The 19,805-nt window shown below is 38.8% G+C and overlaps 1 protein-coding gene across 1 annotated transcript in view; it reads right to left on the bottom strand.

Annotated features, from left to right (window-relative positions):
- ergic1 (endoplasmic reticulum-golgi intermediate compartment 1) overlaps positions 1-17,400 on the bottom strand; it is a 28,933-nt gene extending 11,533 nt beyond the window's left edge. Inside the window, exons 1-2 of the mRNA XM_012863126.3 lie at positions 17,244-17,400; positions 3,539-3,600 (exon numbers count right to left, since the gene is read on the bottom strand). Of these exons, the coding sequence (XP_012718580.1) occupies positions 3,539-3,600; positions 17,244-17,263 (82 nt within the window). The 5' untranslated portion in view covers positions 17,264-17,400. The remainder of the gene's footprint in view (positions 1-3,538; positions 3,601-17,243) is intronic.
- Positions 17,401-19,805: the final 2,405 nt, after the last annotated feature.

The raw sequence follows: 19,805 nt of genomic DNA, 5'->3' as shown, positions 1-19,805 counted from the left end.
GACGATGAGTTACTGATGACAAGCAGGGAAAAGAAAAAAAAACATGACCCGACAAGAAAACGTCCCTATCCTTCCACTGATTGCTTCTCATGTGCTTGAGGCAATGGAAGTCCAGGATCATTAGCATTCCCAACATACTTAGTTGTCCTAAAACGTGTGTTGTGCCACGTTTACGCAGTTCCGAGGGTGGGTAAACCTCGGTGCTGAACAGACAGGTACCAGCTGGCGGGCCCTCCCCCTAAACTCTTCCACAGCAGCCTTGTTTTTCCAGGTGAACTAAGGTTACCTCGTCATTTATTAAAATGGCCCGCTAACCAAAGTCCAAAGGTGCTCTGGATACTTCCTCCATCGTCCGCCTAGGATTACGCCTGCTATCAAACAAAAGGCTCTATGTGGAGGCAGGAAATGAAGTGGATCATTTTAGGACAAAATGCCTTTTAAAACTTGAAATGAAGGTCAGAGTTGCAACATTTAAAATGTTTTAAATAATTTATCTAAATATGTTGTTGCAGCCCAAGGCATTTCCTCCTGACTTTTCCCTATGTGTGTGTGTTCGCATTCGAGTGCTCCGGGTAATTTGGTGTTTACTGAGCTGGAGGCAGCTGGCTAGTGCCTCCACTGAAGATCATAAGACCCACCACTTCCTGGGAGTCTCTCTCCCTCTCCTGCTCTAGCCAGTCATGTTTTCTTTATCTCTGCTTTGTGTTTGTTGAACAAACCCAATTTTAAGCCATTCCCTTTATTTGCCATGGTCCTTGAACGAGGTTATAACGATGTTGCTGTTATCAGCCAGATATTATTGGGATCTTATGAAAACGCTATTTCTGGATGTGTTTCGGTCTTTCTTTTGACTTCCTCTACTTCTTTTACTCACTTTTGCATTCAAGTCCACACACTTTACCATGGCAGATGGTGCAGCATATTTAAAAAAAAACAAAAAAAAAAAAAACAGGAAATTGAACATCTGGAGGACAAAAAAAGGTTTAAATGGGCCCTCTGTAAGACAAGTATCTGAAAGTCATGCCTTCAGGGAAAAGAAAAGATTAAATCCAGCAACAGCCTGACCTGAGGGATGCGTCATCCTTATGACCTACCATATGCCAAGTGTTCATCAAACACTCCTTGTGAATAATCTTCTTGGTGTTTGTTTTGTGTGGCAAACTGTATCGCCTTTGGTATTTTTTTTTATCGATTAAACTAAATGGGAACCAGCCGGGACTTTTTAACAGGCTTGTTAGGAACATTGAACATTGACGACCATCTAGATAACATCTATTAAAACACTTCCAGGAGGTCTGACAAAGTATTGCCCTGGATCGCTCTACGTAAAGTGTGGCTGCTTTGAGGGAAACAAAATAGAAAAAATAAATAAAAAAAGACGTGGATGATTGAAGGAGGGAGGGTAGGGAGAGGGGGCTGCAGGTTGAACGTCATAGAAGAGGAATGCTGAAATTTGAAAGCATGAGTTTCTTCAGATGGCTCCTATTTACCTTAATAAGGAACAGCAGCACACAGTCTGTCTAAAAACAGTTCAGATGAGTATGAAATCATTTTGTGTTTGAAAACTACAATAATAAAAGTGACAGACTGTCAATATCTACAGTAGCACAATTACTACGTAATTGTTTAAATAGTGTATAACTGAATTTGTTTCTTTATTTTTTTTTTATTAAATGTAGGAAAATCTGCAGCTACAATCCTTAAAATGCCTTTTTAAATATCTCATGGAAAGCGTTTCACTCAGAGTAAAGTTTGCCCCTAATGTTGTTCGCAGAACATTTCGAGTTTGACCAAACCAAAGTACTCAGTATTAAAATTCAGCCACAGCTGAAAGGGCTACCAAACGTGGGTTATTTGCGTGTAAAAAAAAAAAAAAAAAAAAAAAAAAAAAAAAAAAAAAAAACTAACCAATATTCCGAGTTTTCCCTCTTAACCCATTATGGCTTATGTAAGCTGGACTGGATTCACCAGAGGGGAGATTTATTGCTGCATTAAAGGTTGTACATAACTACCATATTTGTGCTGATATCATCATAAAAAAATGCAAGTTGCCGTCATTTGGTGGACCAAGTCCACAATTGGTCATGCACGCCCCAAATCTGGTGTAGAGGGACAAGAAAAAAAAGCTGTGTTGAAAAAAAGCTGCATATTGGACACGGCAAAGGGATAAAGGGCTCTAGTCAGATGAGACAAGAATTAACGTTTTTGACCAGCCCAAAACACTGGGCGTCAGAAAACCAATACAGCACATCCCCTTGAACACACCATAACCAGGATGAAACATGGTGGTGGCAGCATCATGCTGTGGGGACGCTGGTCAGAGCTGATGTGAGGATGGAGATAATTACAGGGAAATAATGAAAGAAAACCTTTTAGACGCTTCAAAAGACTTGGGACTGGAGTGGAGGCTGAACCTCTAGCTGCTCGAGGTTATAAAGTGTCATAAAATGTCATAAAGTGAATAATAATCTGGTCGAGTTGTTATAAAGCATGGATTATTATCTCCAGGCTATGTTTTGACATCAACTGTTTTTGTTTGTGCAACCTGCCGTAACCGAAAGCAACTTTTCTGCAAAACAGTGCCGACCTGCTTGTTGAACTTGAAACCTGAATCCAGGCTTACACCGAGGTTTGTGACCTGCTGCTTAACATGTGGTTCGAGTTCACCGAGGTATGGAAGAGATGGGCTGCCTATCATTGTTAGGACTGAATAAAATCACCTCCTCATTTCTCTTATTGAAACTCAGAAAATCCGCGACCATCCTGCCTAGATGCCGTCAAGACACGGGTACGAATACCAGTAATCTTTATGTCACTGGGCTGGAAATGAAAGCTGCTTTTTTTGTGTTTGTTTGTTCTAATACATAATTTTCCCTTAAAAGAAAATCTATTAATCTTTTTGCACAAATTCTGCTTTTCTTCATTTCAAAATCTGAAAATGTAAAATAAACAAATAAATGATGGCCCCTTAAATTTTTTTTTACAATAACCCACCTACAGTGGATATTCATCAAAAATTACAAGTATTCTTTTTTCAGAAGGTCAAGCTTTATTAAACTGGACTGAGTGTACAAATGGCTTTTTGGATTGCAAAAATTACAGACCCCTGCTCTAGCAGAAGGCTTGCCCCATAGCCAGAGCTGAAATTATTTAGATCAAAGCATATTAATGTGTTAGAGTGGCCCAGTCAAAGTCCAGACCAAAACCCCAGAGAATATTTGCTGCTATTGGAAAATTAAGAGTCACGTGCTTCATCATGTCAAAAAAAAAAAAAGTATATATATATATATATATATATATATATATATATATATATATATATATATATATATATATATATATATATATATATATATATATATAAAATGAAGATAGGGGTTGTAGTGTGGCAAATTGTAAATACATTTCAAGGAGGTGCGAATACTTTCGTAACAGGTGTGTTCTCTACAAGAGTACACGGGTACATGGTTTTATATAAACATCAACATAATCTAAAAGACAAATAGGTTCTTCTGCATGTGCGTGGAGGCCTACTCACTGAAAGCTCCCGTGTAGGTTGGCTGGGTGAGATCTTTTGGCACTTTCCTGTAGATATCGAATCTAAGAGGAGAAAGAAAAAAAAAGGGAAACAAAGCAAAGAAAGGGGGTGTGAGAAAAAAAAAAGAAAGGGAAAAACGCAGCCAAAGTAAACAGTACGGGGTGAGCAAAAGCAGCACTTTCTGTACCCATGGCGGCGTGCAATATTACAGAGGAGAGGTGGAATGTTAGCTCTGGACGGACGCCATCACACGCAACAGACTCAGGCCGCAAGCTGAGGCTGGAAAAACATAAACCTTTTTACAGGGTACACCTCTTCCTCTGTAAGGAGGAGGGGAGGGGGGGGGCTGCCCTTTTATTATGATCTGTGCCACTGAAAGCCAAAACCAAACATGTAAACCAGCATTCTGTAAATAAAATCATAGCTGCGAGGGCTTGGAGCTGCTCTGAGAGTCGGCTTGGGGTTTATTGCGTCACCCTTTCATAAAAATAGAAAATACAAGCAGGTTTTGGTTAAAATCGTTTCCACCCGGTACTTCTGTGTAATAATACTGCTCCCTATTTGGGTGAATTCAAGGAAAAAAAAAACATCTAAAACACAACCCAGAAACTATTTCCATCCAGGAGTTCTTGCACATGTCCTTTTTGGGCAGTGAAACACTTTCGGTCCCGAACGCCATCCCTGGCTGCACACACCCCACCCACGTACCCACCCTCCCTTCTCACCCTCACTCTCCTTCCTTTCCTTCCAAAACAGACACATCTGTCCACATTTCTTCCAGTGTCAGCAGCCAGAAATGTGATCACAGTTGATGCAATGCAGGGCGGAGGAGGAAGTATGAGAGGCAGGGCTTCCTGTCCGCCCGGGACTGGCCTTTTGCTCTCATTTTGCCTCAGCCTCTGCCTTCACTTCCCTTTTTTTTAAGCCAGGAGATATTAAATCATGGCTCTGTGACCTTAGCCTGCCCCCTTGCACGCCGATAGGCAGCTAATCAGGATACAGGAGCCAGACGGTTTAGACAGGAGTTTGCAGGGAGCTGAGGGAGTCGCTGTTACATGTCAGGATTGAGAAAACTTCTTCAATGTCGAGCGTTCACGTGTTAAAGGGGAGTGTCTGTCATCTTATTGTCTCCTGAGACCACCTGTCTCAGGAGACAGGTGGTCTCACCGAAATGCTTTTAGGTGTAATGAAGCTGATTTTTACTCATCTGGTTTTATGTCTGGGATCGCACACATTCCTCAGTGCAATTGACCCGAGCTGTTGAGAAAACTTGTGGACAAAATTTTCACCAAAGGAACTAGAAGTTTGGCTCTTGCAAACATGGCGTGTTTGCTCGGCGCACCGTTCGAGAAACTGGGGAAACAGAAACGCGGGGAGATTTGACTTGTGCACATCAGGGCCTGCTTCATAAAAAACATAAAAAGGTACTTTTAAACAAAAGTATATGTTCTTTTCACTGCTGTGCAAATATTTAGCCAAAACCTCTGTTCTTGTATGACTACTACTAAAAATCGAACCGGTTTCCAAAGTTTATACATTTACATACCGGTCATTAACCATTTATCTTTTATATCACAACAATGAAACATTGAAAAAGGAAAATGAAAGAATAAAATAAAGGCAAAAGGTGTGGCACTCTGATTGGTGAATGGCACTATGATTCAAATATGCACATGAACGCAGAATATTTCCATTTGTGGTGGGATGGTTTCCTTGAGACTGTCTTAGAAAAAAACAAAACAAAATCCTAACTATGGAAAATGTAAAAAATAAATAAAAATTTTACTTTTTACTCAAGTGATTTTTCCATGATGTTCACTTTAGGTCCAAAATAATTGAATTAATCCACTCAAATGCAAGTCCCTGAGTAAATTCTATTCCAAATCCTCGCTATTCCTACAAAAATCTGATTTTGTGTTAGCATTAATCACAATGCGAGCAAGGGAGTCATGGTGTTGCAGCACATTTCTTTAAGAAACAACTTTTTGAGTGTATTTTAAAACTCTATCAAGGCCATGCATGTTACTTTGATAAAATAATGAATTTTCATGACCCATTTTACTGTTTACAAGGATGTTGTGCTCAGAGTGGTCGGTGTGCGGTCTGCAGGGCAAGAGAGCGGCTGAAGCTGTTGTCAATAAATGTGCTGTTTAAAGCAAAGTGCAGAGTTTCCAAAATAAGAGAAGGCTTTTCCTGAGGTTTTGTCCAAATTGGATTAACTGGAACATCACTGAAACATTTTACTAGCCAAATGAATTAAGTCATAACAAAGCAGAGAGGAAGCATGCCAACTTTAGCCTAGCCTACCACTTTAGCAAACTACATGAAAACCTCCTCACAATCGAGAGAAACATGGATTACAACTGCATTTGCTCATGTTAAGTCAAATAAAGCTTGACGCTGTGATGAAGAACAGATAGAGGTGATGCCGGTATTAAATCATGACATGGTTTTGGTTACTTCCTAATCTTGAACCAGTTGAATCACTATTGGGAGAAACAAAGTGTGAGACATCCTTTAGTTGTTTCAAAGTCAAATGAGCAAAATGATCATACTTCCGTCCAGTAATTGGGTGCACATCTGAACAGAGCTTTCGGGATTTTCCACACATCAACCTAACCTTTTCTTTTCCTGTTTTACGCCGATTCCAAATTATGAGCAAATGCTAAACTGAAAACAGTTCACTTTTCTTTTCTGTTACCTAAATTTTTCTCAGTCGGGCAGCTGCCTCGATGACCTTTTAGAGGTTTGATGACCGAGACAATGTCGTCAAACTTCAAATCGGCATCACCTGACATTTAACCAGTGAATATTGCTTTATTGAAATTGAATTTCTCAAAAACATTTTTTAAACAGATGATTTGTAGCGGATCAAATAAACAGCTTCTGTTGCCGTGTTTTGCTTCATTCCTGGTTAAGCACCGGTGAGACACTAAAATCAAGGTATACCAGGGTTTTAAAAGTCACAAAACGTAAAAACCAATAAACAATGAGATTAATAAGATGGCAGAGTAAGGCTGAAGTCTGCTCCAGTCATATGTAGAATACAGTAACAGAATCCTGCCCTTCCCCCACATGTTGCTGTGCACTGCCGGTCAGCGGAAAGAGAGCTTTTACATTGTTCGCTTGCTTACTGATGACAAATGTGGCTGCTTGGAAACATTTCTTGTGCAGAGACTGAAGCGAGTGGTGGCGTTCACGCTTAGGTAATGCTGCTCTGCAACTACAGCTGACAAGCTAGGGAAAATATGTAGAGGTTGTATGGGCCTACTTCTCTTTAAATATACTGATATTGTGCAACCGTGGTGTTTTTACTTGTGGTTTTCATACCGTGCCATTTTCTTAGCGGTCCAATGCTTGCTCCTTTTTTTTTTTTTTTATAAACTTATAACTACAGCAGCTAGGTTTTAAGGGTCTGACCCGGAGCACTGACAGCATTGCACCAAACAAATGGGTAAATACTGCTGAGTTGCTGGTGCACATGTAAAGGTCTTCTTCCTTCTGCTGTAACAGCATCTGCGGGCAGACACGAGTATCTTTAGCCGGCAGCGTCTCGCGGCTAAATTAAAACCTCGGCGAGGAAACAAAATCTCACTCATCCGGTCACTCGATACCCGGGGTAGAATCTCAACGCTAAATGCGAGCTGTAAATAGCCTCGGACAGATGCATGGTGGGAAGCTCTGGCCATATTTACAAACAAGATACACTTAAAAGGTAGCAGCTGGAAATGTGGACCAATTTCATCTTAGGGCGTTAAAGAGTCTGTGCGATTTTAGCAGGTAGAGCATCATAATCTAAAATTACACAGGAATGAAGCGTCCTACTTTATAAAATTAAAGAAAGCAACTAGATTACTTATTGGTCAAGAAGGGTCAAAACAAATACACTGAAACTTTCATTACACAACGGCAGCAGTCTTGGAGAAATATTACTACACAAAGGCAAACAAGCGTCACAGCTTTATTGTTGCAAAAACATCCCACCTCTCCATTACAATGTTGCATTGAGAAGTAAAAGATTTAGAAATCCAAATGTTGCCGACGCGGAGCTCAGACAACGCATCCGGCTATCTCTGAAAGAGACAGCTGTGCCGAGTTAAAATGTAACACTCAACCAGAAAGCCTTGAGTCTGAAAGGGCACCGGTGAAAGGCCAGGAAGCTGCGCATGTTCCCTGAGAACAGACACAAAATGCGGTTTTGACTGTGTGTCGATGTAGCAGTTGAACAAAGGACACATTTAGAGACAAATATGACCTCAACAGAAACCCGTGACCTTAATACTTAGTTAACTTCTATGATTTAAAAGCCTTTTAATAAGATGCCAGAGAAAAGGTTGGCGTGACCTGAGTGTTGTGTTGATTTGAACACAGCACTGCACCTCCCCCACCCGCTGCTGCACTGCTAGGCAGCTAGCAAAAAAAGGCTAATACTATCGTTTCCACTCAAAAGAAATGTGTATGTATTACATTTGAGGGGAAAAAATCCAGTTGCAAAAACACCCTGACTGTCAAGCCAGGAGATAATAAATCATGGCTCTGTGACCTTAGCCTGCCCCCTTGCATGCCGACAGGCAGCTCTTCAGGATACAGGAGCCAGGCGGTTCAGACAGGAGTTTGCAGGGAGCTGAGGGAGTCGCTGTTACACGCCAGGATTGAGAAAACTTCTTGAATGTCGAGCCTTCGCGTGTTAAAGGGGGAGTGTCTGTCATCTCATTGTCTCCTGAGACCACCTGACAGGTGGAAAGAGATGATTTGTCTCACCGAAATGCTTTCAGGTGTAATGAAGCTGATTTTTACTCATCTGGTTTTCGCACACATTCCTCTGGGTTTGATCCCATTTGAGAAGACTTGTGGACACAACTTTCACCAAAGGAACTAGAAGTTTGGCTCGTGCAAACACGCCGTGTTTGCTCGGCGCACTGTTTGAGAAACTGGGGAAACGGAAACGTGGGGAGATTTGACTTATCAGGGCCAGCCTCATAAAAACATTTTTAAAAGAGTGCCTTTAACAAAAATGTTATGTTTTATTCACGGCTGTGCAAATATTTAGCACACTTTTACACACCTGTAATTAAACTTTGATCTTTAATCAAAAAAACGAAACATTAACAAAGGAAAATAAAAGATTAAACGACAAGCAAAAGGTGTGGCACTCTGAATGGTTTGTTCCTGACGATGATTCAAGCATGCACAAACAACATCCACTTAAAAAGGCAGCAGCTGACAAGGGGGACCAATTTCATCTCAGGGCATTAAAGAATCTGTGATTTTAGCAAATAGAGCATCATAATCTAAAATTACACAGAAATGAAGCGTCCTACATAATAAAATTTAATAAAGTAACTAGATTACTTATTGGCTTCAGGATAGGAGTCAAATACACTGATTTTTTACTGTCTTAGAGCCCAAATGAGCCTAAACTACAACACAAAGGCAAATAAGAGTCACGGCTTTATTGTTGCGAAACATTTCATCTCTCCATTACCATGTAGACTGTCAATGTGTGAAAAATAAAAAAAGCGCCACCCACCACTCCTCTCAACACTACAATTAGCAAGCTATGAGATACATGTCCTACGGAGCCGACATCAGGCTCCCCCAGAGCTAATGGGCTGACCAATTAACGCGCTAATATTAGCTTGATATGCTTGCTTTACTCTATAAAGAGCTGAACGGCAGAAGGGTGTAAAATACTGCAAGTAACACAGTAATTTCTGTAAATGTAAATCCTAAACACCAAAAAATAAAAGTTATATGTTACAGTATCCGTAACATACATAATTGTTGGTATTCTGAAGCAATAAAATCATGTTGCCCATTTTTTGTTATTTCGTGTTAAGTGATTATCGCGAACTAATCTCCACCGACAACGCTTCAGTCACAGGGTAACATGAATTCTCTTTATATTTAGCACCAAATCGGTCGGCAACCAGCGTCTGAAAAGCCTTGTCCAACTACAAACAGAGCAGGGACCTACAGCCAACATACTTTATATCCTCAACTGTACATTTTTCCAGTGATCGAGGTTTTCTATTTATTTATTTTTTTGTCTCTCTGTCCCACATGTATGAGCTTGTTTTTGGTAAAGAGAGCAATTGGGAAACACCTCTAACTGGCCAAAGACCCTTGAACATACAATAAGGTTCCTGTAAAACAGGGCTTCCCAAACTCTTCGCCCCGTGACCGCCAAAATAACAGCACAAGAGACTGGTGACCGCCTTTTGGTGGGGCGGGGGAAGGTTATTTTCTTTATGGAAAGTACGAGAATAAAGTCATAAAACCACGAGAATAAAGTAATCATTTTATGAAAACTCATCAAAAACCGCTGTCCTCCCTCTCTTAAAATGAGGAATTACGTATATGGTGAACTTATACTTTGGTATCAATTTTACTAATAAGGACAAACAAAATCTTTTTAGCAAGTCAGCATAAAATATTATTAGTATCAGGATTTTGAAAAGATTGTGCAAACAACTGAGTGACTATTCCTGTAATGTACAACTCTATTCTTGTACACAACTTCTACTTCAAATATTGTTTATTATTGTACATAACATTATTATCGTAATTTACAAAATAATTGTATTATGGCCATTGTAGATTAAATAACATTTTAAAATGGCCACAGATGACTACATTTCTGCAAAAGAAACTCACAAATGTTTAGATTAACACATTGACAAGAAAAAACTGGAATGTTTTCTGATGTCAAATTGTCATGATTTAAGGAGAAAAAAATTATTTTCCACAATTAAAAGCATAAAATTAAATTTGCTATATGAAACCAAGTATATCTCTGACATTGTAAAATCAGGAATTTGGATCATTATTTGGATGATCTTGCGACCCCCAATTTGTGAACCCATGATCTAAAACATTACACTAACATGAATATAAATACGATGAAGTAATAATTGTAAAGTTCCCATCACGCAGTGCAGCTGAGTCACAGTCTTCTGACGTTCTCGTTTGAGCACAGAATTTCTTTATCTAAAATCAATTACTTAATCGTTCTCGGTAAAGAGAATGTACACAGCGTACATTCAAGAACATTTACGGTAAGCTTCGGCTCCACTGACAGCATTATTGAAACGAGGTTTAAAAAGCTGCAGTGACATATCTTCAGCGGTTTACATGTGGGTGAAATCTAGGGCAGGACTATATAGAAAAAAATATTGATTATTATCAACAAATTCAAACCATATTTTAAGTGCAGCCCTGGCAGTTTTATGCTGTTGCTTAGCAACCTATTTTATGATACAGAACACACAAACAATGAATTCAAACTCAACTCTTTACTCAACCAATTTTTTACCAAAACTGCAAGTTTTTAAAAAATGAAAATGAACGCTTGCTCTCTGAACTCTTTGAAGGGGGCGGAGCTTGGAGATGGAGCGTTCCTGGGTCTGCGTTTGTGATTGGTTGGCAGGATGTAATGACTGTAATATTAACCTACATGATAGACTAGAATGCAAAAGAAAGGAAAACTGCTCTATTGAACTTTTTATTGACCCTTTTTTTATATCATCGATATACGTCTATCGATCAATATATATATTGTTATTGAATTATCGTTCAGCCCTAGTGAAATCTATGTAATATTCTGCCGTAACATTAACCTCTGGCTGATGTTTGACATGTCATGGCCAAATCTTCTCTGAAGAGACTGACGTGTTTTGTCAGTGGTAAGGACACGGCGTACCAGCAGTGCTTTGTTAAAGTGCTGAAATGAAAGCACGGGGCTGCTTTTCACGGAAAAACGTACTAAATAAACCCTGTCTTGAGAATGAGTCACTGTTAGTCACTAGTTCATCCTCTCCTTAAAGTACACATAATGGACACTTAAGGTTATCACATACTATGACGGCTTTACTGCACGGTGTGCTTACACCTACTGTGTATGGGCTTTTCACTTATCTGCTAAAGGTGGACATCAAGGATGAGACAGCTGTCACAGTTTAAGATAAGAGGATTAATTAAATATAAAGGAGAAGAAAAAAACTTCATGTTGTTACGGCAGCTCTAGACAAAATGATCTAATCATCACGTTAACACATAACATCAGCGGAGCTCAAACCAAACATCCCTTATGTCAATAGATGACACAAGTTTAATGGACACAAAGGTCCATTAAACTTTAAAGGATGAGTCCTCAGGTCATCAACATGTTGAGCTCTTCCGTCATGTGGAATAAGGTTACCGTTATATGTCTCAAGTAGGCATGAGCTGGGATGAGATTCTCCCTGAGAGATAACCTTTGAGGAAATCATTACAGTTTCACATTACATAGAAAAGGAAATTTAAATGTATAATATAAATGTTTTGATTCGATTTTGATTCTCAAGTTTAGAATTGCTTCTTTTCTATCTGATCTCAACTTGAATTGCTGGTATCAAACATTTTTTTAGCGGTTACCTGAATTACATGACTGTGTAGTTACACAACATATTTATACTAGAGTTATATTAACTTTCAACAGCAAATTAATAAAGTAATGGCAGTTAATGGCAGCTGTAAGGACCAAACCCTCTCCCTGGATGTTGGGATGATTGCTTTCACAGACATGCTGTGGGGCAGAATACCCAAACAGATCCAGGGTAGAAAACAGAGACGCCACAGATATCTACAGCGGCTGTTTGGTCACTAACCTGGTGCATTATTAAAAATGTGACATTAAATCTGACTCACGCTCCCTCCCAGAGTGGAGCGTGAGTCAGAAATGCCAACGGAAGGTCACAATGGAAAATGATTTTATTTTTATTTTTTTTAGTCGATCTTTGATTTTATCTTTAGAAATTAACATGAGAATCAATTCCGAATTGAAAAATCTTTTTTTTTTTTTTAACACAGCCCTAACATTATTTATGTCTTATATACAAAAACTAATTTGTGTGCCAGTTCTTTATCAAACCTTCTGATCACAAAAAAATATATTTTATAATATATAGCATATTATTTTCTTTTTTTTAAGAATAAAACATATAGAACAAGCTTATACTTGTTAGTTAAAAACCATGGTGTAACTTCCAGAGTTTTTGCAGACGTCTTCCCCCTCTGGTGACAAGTTGAAATGACACCAGTGATTTTGCAGATAAAAACCCCACTATCACTATCGCCGTCACATCACTAAACAAATATCACATGGCCAACACCCTCCCTTCATTTGAAACAGAAACAAGATGGAAATAATCAGCCAACCTTAATATTGGGCCGGTTTTGGACCAATACCAATGAGCTAAAGATTTAGATACAGATTTTAATGCCGATATATCGTGCATCCCTATCAAAATATTGTCATTTAAGGAATATATATATATATATATATATATATATATATATATATATATATAGCTGTGCTGATTAGCAAACCCAAAAACTAATATGGAGATTAATCTAGACAACACAGTGGAGTTTGTGCCAACCGAGATGTTTTTACGAGCTCTAAAGTAGGACTGCATGATTCAATATTGTTGCATATTGCAACGATAATATATTGATGTGATTGAGCAGCGTTTTTCCCCACACCGTTCACCTTCGTTAGTAAGCTCCGCGTAGAAGCCAGTGAAAGTCTATCCAAGTGGCCAGATTTTGAATGCAATAGAGATGTTGCATCAAAACCTTCCTTTATGTAATGTGCAGCTCTGCTAGTAAGCTGTGCCACGCTGCTTTTCCGTACAACACATGAAAGACAGAGATGCCCTACTGCCTTGTGCAAAAGCCCAAAACCTAGCAGTGGAAATAAAGGGCAAAGGTTGAAATGTCGTATATCATTGTCTCTTTTTATTCAATTTGAATACCTGAAAGTTTGCCTTTCCAAGAAGGGATTTTATTTTAAAGTTACTATTTAACAGGTATTACTTTACTCATTCACTGTAAAGGTTAGTCATGACTTTGTCTAGGATGGATGTAATAAAGCGCACGATTTCTTGGGGAAAAAAAAAAATAATTTTTTTTTGGATTACACATTCTTTTTGGTGTATGAAGGATTAAGGATTGTAGCCGTTCTCACATAACGCTCACCTTTGCTTGAGAAAAGTGACCAGATGGCGGCATATCGGCACATGTTACCCAGCATGCCAGCGTCACATAATCAGCCTCACGAGGGCTGAACTGTTGATCAGAGAGAGTCAAACGTGCCTGCTTGACGCTGTACACCAAATCAGCATTCTAGCTTCCCCTAATTAGCCTCAACGTGATCACGCCTTGCACGACTTGATGATGTTCATGAGCCCTTGACACCTGCTTATTTTTAACACTCTGGTAATAATTTAGGGCCGATAACTAAAACTGGAGGACAGCTGCTTCCTGGTAGCTTTGTTTTCAGTTTTTTGTAAATGCTGCTGAATTTACCTAGCATCTTTTCTGGGATTCTCTCTCTCTCTCTTTTTTTGACCTTCTCCGCTTGCAAAAGTATAAGTCATGTTATTAGTCATGCTTAACGCCATGCTTAATCAGCATTAGGCATGCCTAACAGAGCATTTTTAATGTGTATTTATTCTTTATTCTGAAATCTACATATTGTTCAGCATTTCATCTTTTTTATGTCAGGAACCTTTAACTCCTCTTTACCTCGCATAGTAATTATGCATAGTAATTATGTTTTTTTTAAACATGAACAGGGACCAGTCAGTTTTACTTTTAAAGGATGAAAGCTTAAGTTCTCTGACTGAACCAAATAAAAGTACTAGGAATGGCATTGTTCAAAAGGACACGTAGAACTGTAAAAGCTTTCCTTTTAGGGATGCCAGCGGTCAGTCAGAAACGAACTTAGAACAACATCCACCCGTACGTTTGACTGTCCCTCTGGTGTGGTTAAGCAAAACACAATGTGGGTTTCTGGGAACACACGCTACCCTGTTGCATGGTGCAATAACGCAGCAATGAAACGTGTTACACACTCTCGCACTGATGACTAACACCGCATGAGTGCGCAGCATGCAACACCCCCGAAACAGGGATCCTTGTTGGTCTATCGAGTTATCTCCAGTTGTTGCAATGCAGCTCTTGGTCCGAACAATGGCACCAAGACTGAACAGACCATGGCCACCCCCCCAAAAAAAAAAAAAAAAAAAAAACACCTCACACCGAACGCGGTCCTTTCACGACGTGATGTCCGGCAAATGAATCCTGTCATCACAATGAAACTGTAAAGTGGGAGAAAAACCGAGAACAAATGTCACCCATTATGGGAACAGACTGCTTGTGAGCCTAAAAACAGCAAACGCTGACCGGTTTAGCTAATTATTCAGAGAAAATGAACACTGAGACTGTTAGCATACCTGCTTATCTAGTTAGTTCTTGACAAAAAAAAAATAAAGGTAATAGAAACGTATATCAGCCTTAAGCTTTTTGTTTCATTTGATTTTTATGGGGCCAATTCTCGAAGCCAATAGATGTATTTTCTTCCTCTATGGGCATGTTAAAAATAGCACAATGATAACAAATGTTACACAAGTCTCAAAACTTGCGTTTAAACCAGCTAATCGTAACAAAATCCTTCAGACCGCAGTTTGAAGGGTACAGCGGAAAAAAACACGTGCGTCACGTTACGGCAGCTCTTTGCTCGCAATTAATGAAGAGGGCTTGTTTAGTTCAGTGGGACGGATGAGGAGAGTAACAACGGATCCCCTGCTGCAGTGTATGGACATTTTACGTAAAGCTAGATGCCTTATGCATGGTGATTTGTAATTGTTTTCATGCACGTACATGATTCTCCATGGAAACGAACACACGCACAGTGGTGGCCACCAGTTAGCTGGAGATCAGATGTGGGTTTTTAGACACACCGCTGTTTCCTTCCGCTCACAGTGAGACAGAGACAGACTCTCAAAAGGCAATATACAGCTAAATTAAACTACTTTAAAAAGTTCAAAACATACCCTTGCTGTTGTTGACACCGAGCCTTAAAACATTATCAGCTGCTCTCTGCCAAGGAGGGAGCAGCAATGTATGATGCGCTTCGTGTGATTGACGGCATGGCTGCTCGGTGTGTTAATGGATCGGCGAACACATGCGCACGTATCGGCTAAAATCGATACAAGGGGGGAAAAAAATGCAAATATCGGCACAAAATGTCAGCCGGCCAATGTACCGGTCGACCTCTAAAGCTAAGAACCAGTATCAAAATTTATCAAGGTTTTAAAAAGTTAGTTTCAAAACTTTTAACACTTCCTCTCATGATCCTGCTGCATTTTAGAGTCCCTTTAATGAGTTGCCAGATAAAGTGCTGGACCGGGAAGAGTTTGTTTTTTGGCGTATCAAACACATTAATGGTGGTTGTAGCCCTCTGAAAACATCTACGTCACCAAAACACACCAATTATAGTCTGAAAACTAAAGAGCACCTCCCATTACTTTTATATATATATATATATATACACACACACACAGAGATAAGTAAAGCAGCATGCCAGTTCAGATACTTTCCTGACAACCAGAGCAGATGGTCTGACCAACCAACTATCTGCTTAGTATTTTATTATATGTTATTATAAAGTGCCTTATAAATAAAGGCGGTATGGTATCCAATTAGTAATATATTAATCAAGCTAGATAGATAGATAGATAGATATACATGTGAAGACTTTGATATTTAAATTGCCATTGTGTGAGCATTGATTTGAGTTTTATTTACACATTTTTTGCCATTTACAATGCATCTAAAATGTTTCTTTATCTTTATCTTCTTTATCTATCTTTTTAGATCAAATAGGGGGGGGGATAATTGATAGATTAACCAATTACTAAAACAATAAATAGCTGCAGCCCTACTCTGCACAATAATTTTTTTTTTTTTTTTTTTTTGGAAACTACCACTGAATGCAGTGGGTGTTTGTTTCATATGTATGCATCAAAATAACAATAAATGTTATTGATAACATACCAAATAGATCAAATAATCAATCTGTTATATTATTTTAACACCAGATGGAATAATTCTAGAAGAATCATCTAAAATAAAATTAAATCTAAATGGATCAAGTTATACACTTGGTTTCTTGGTTGGTTTTAGGTGGGCGGGGGTGTGTGAGATAAATATAGTGATGATGTGAGTTTGAGGTGGTTTAACCATGACTCCATGCTGGAGCTCCTAATGTGCTGAAACAATAAGATCAACAACAACAAAAAAGAAGAGCTGAGTAAGGTATCTATTGCTGAGTTTGTAAAGGGTGGCAGGGAGCAAACATCACGAGTTTCAACTAGGATGTTGACAGCTCCCACCGAACCTACTCTGGGCGTGACTATTTGCTGTTCCCCATTTATCCCACGATTAGCTGGAGGAAGTGTTTATTGATCGTCGGTGTTTAGGAACAAGAACAGCAGAGATAAAGGCATGTCTTTGTTGTCACTGGTGTTGACTACTTTGTGGTTGTTCAAACCAGTTTCATGTCCTCGAGCTGGATGAAGAAATCTGCACATGCGCGCGGGTAGCAACCCGTAGGAAACAAAAAAAGAAAAAAAGAAAAGAAAAGAAAAACCCCTCTTGCAGCATACCTGAGCATCACACCTTTTGACTCAAAAGCAAACAACAGGGGTCACAATTATTTAACTCCCTCACAAACGCAGACAGCCCAGCTGATATTGGGCTTTTCTGTGTGTGCGGGGCTGTATCCAACAGTTGATTCATTATCCGGGACCCTCACAATGCAAACATCCTCACAGTCCCTTTAATCCTAACCCCAGGCGAGCAGAAACCCCCTACTCACCTCCTAACATCGAAAGGCATGATGTTTGGGCGTTTGACGGGAAAATTAGCGGACACAGAGAAACAACGGGCGGGTTTTTCAGTCTTTCTCCAGTGCTACCGGTTGTTCATCCGAACCGGTGGAACGTCAGCTTAGGACGCTTTGCAAAAGCTGATTGGCTGAGAGCTACTTCCGGTGGACTGTGATTCTGTTTCCTCCGCGAGCGCGTCATCGGCGTGTGATACTTGCTGATTGCTTCGACTCAAACGTTAGAAAAATTACATTCATAAAGTGAATAAGGAGCTTATCATACAGCTATCAGCTTTTGGAATGCTTATAACAATGATGTGAAATAGAAAAGGTTTTGGTCTCTTCTAAATAAATTATTTAAATCAAAATCTCATTCAATTTATACACAGATATCCAACAAAGAACAACAATTAGAGCACATTGCAGTATAACTATGCGCTTTTCGTGGCGTGCATTCAAAATATTTGCATACATTTGTTGTGGAAATGTGCATACTTGCATCTCAGTAAATGTAAATGTTATCCAAAAAAAGATATTAGCCTACAAGGTGTTGATATTTTGACCAATTAACCCACTGATAAATGCACATTCATTCAAAATTAAAAGCTATTTATGTTGACTGGTGATCCCTAAAAAGTGGCAGTGTAGATGTCAAACACAGCTCTTATTTTATGAACATTTACACACAGAATAAATACATCAAACATCACACTGTGGTCTTTAAAGTATCTGTTTTTGTAAGGGGGGTATTTGAGTCCTGATTTAACAACTTTGAGAGTTTTATAGATTTGTAAATACAACTGACCTAAGCTGTTTAAGACGCCAAAAACAGTTCAATAGCCCTTTACCGACCCGTCGTATCAGTACAGCAGCTTTAGCACTTTGTTGTTTTAGGATTTGTTGAAAATAAATAAATAAATCTCATTACAAAACCCAACTAGACAAATGTTTTGGATGTGTCCATTATTCTATAAAACCGGTTTAAAGGATATCAAGAAGTATAAGAAAGACATTAGGCTCTCTAAATAGAAAATTGTCTAATAGTAAAACTTAAACACAATATAAAAAACAACCAACTGTTGAACACATAGTGTGCTTGTGTGGAAATGCCACTGGAAAACTGATATCTTGTCAACATTAAAAAGGATAAAATAAAAATACTTTCAACTAACTATAAGTAAAACTTGAAACAATTCTCATACATATTTTTTTCAACTTAAAGGTTTATTATTATTATTATTATTATTATTTATTATTATTATTGTTGTTGTTGTTATTATGATGGTGATGATGATGATGATGATGACGATGATGATGAAGATGATGAAAATACTTGTTATCCCACAGTGTGTTGCACAGTAACTCACAGTAAAAAAGCTTTTTTATTTCAGTTCCCCTTTTTTCAAGAGGTTGTTTCAGGTTTCAGAAGGAAATCATTTGTTGTGGCTGCACTTCATGTTTTTTTCTCAGTTTCCATGGCATTCCACTAAATTTTGCATCATTTCAGTTGTGATTTCTGTGGTTTCAGTAAAATTTCCTCATTGGTCTTGGCTAGACAGCAAATATATTCAAACCCACTGTTTGCAGGCATGTAGAAACTGTGATTAACAGCAAAGACAGCTAATTTGATTATAGTTTCTTCACAGTGAATGCCAAATTTCCAAAAGTGTTTGTGTGCTGCTGCAACTTTTGCTAAATTTAGCCATTCAAAATGTGTAGAATGGGAGACAAGTTATAAAAATGCCCTGAAGTCACCCACAAACAAGGTACGAGTGACGCTACATCTTTAACCAATCTAAGGTAGCAACACTATGTGATATATGACCCATTCCAAATATCATTAGTCACAAAATCCACTTAAACCCCCTTTTTATACAAGCCATCTTTTCTCATATATGCAGGACACATTAAGCATTGCCATTATAAGTAGTTTGTTCATACTTCTGCAGTTTAGGTATTTGGGACATGTAGAACGGTGTAGCATGAAAACCGTTGTCCTACTTGCATAATGTTCTTTAAAAAACTAACAAAATTAAACACTCTACTATTCTGAATTATTCTTAAACGTCTGATAGCCCATCACACTAGCTCATATCTTCCATTTGTTTCAGTAGTGGGAAGATAAAGTGGTGCCAGCTGCCTCACTACTCAACTGGTACTAGCATAGATATTTAATCATCCGATTTCTATCCAACCAGACTGTAGCAGGTTTTTCAAGCGTGTTGAAAAGCTCCACTACACCAGTACCACATCTCTCACACATTTTTTGCTACACATTGATGCAATTGCAACTGAAATACCTCAGCACAGATCCATTAAGAACACAATATATCCTCATAAGCCATGCTTCCTGCGCTGATACAGAGTAACTCACTTTGACAAGTGGGATACCAAAAGTTCAAAGTGAAACTGACGACATGACCTGCTTTCTGATTATTTTGGCTAAAAATGGTTCAGACACTTACTAGCACTGGTAGAGCATTTGAATTTCCTTGTCAGACGGTGAGTCAACTCTTAAATATGAAAAACAAAAAACAAAAGATACCAGGCTCA

This window comes from Fundulus heteroclitus, chromosome 23 (genome assembly GCF_011125445.2).
Source record: "Fundulus heteroclitus isolate FHET01 chromosome 23, MU-UCD_Fhet_4.1, whole genome shotgun sequence".
Classification (NCBI taxonomy): Eukaryota; Metazoa; Chordata; class Actinopteri; order Cyprinodontiformes; family Fundulidae; genus Fundulus; species Fundulus heteroclitus.
The sequence above is the reverse complement of the archived record's forward strand: the minus strand, read 5'-3'. Positions and strand labels throughout refer to the sequence as shown.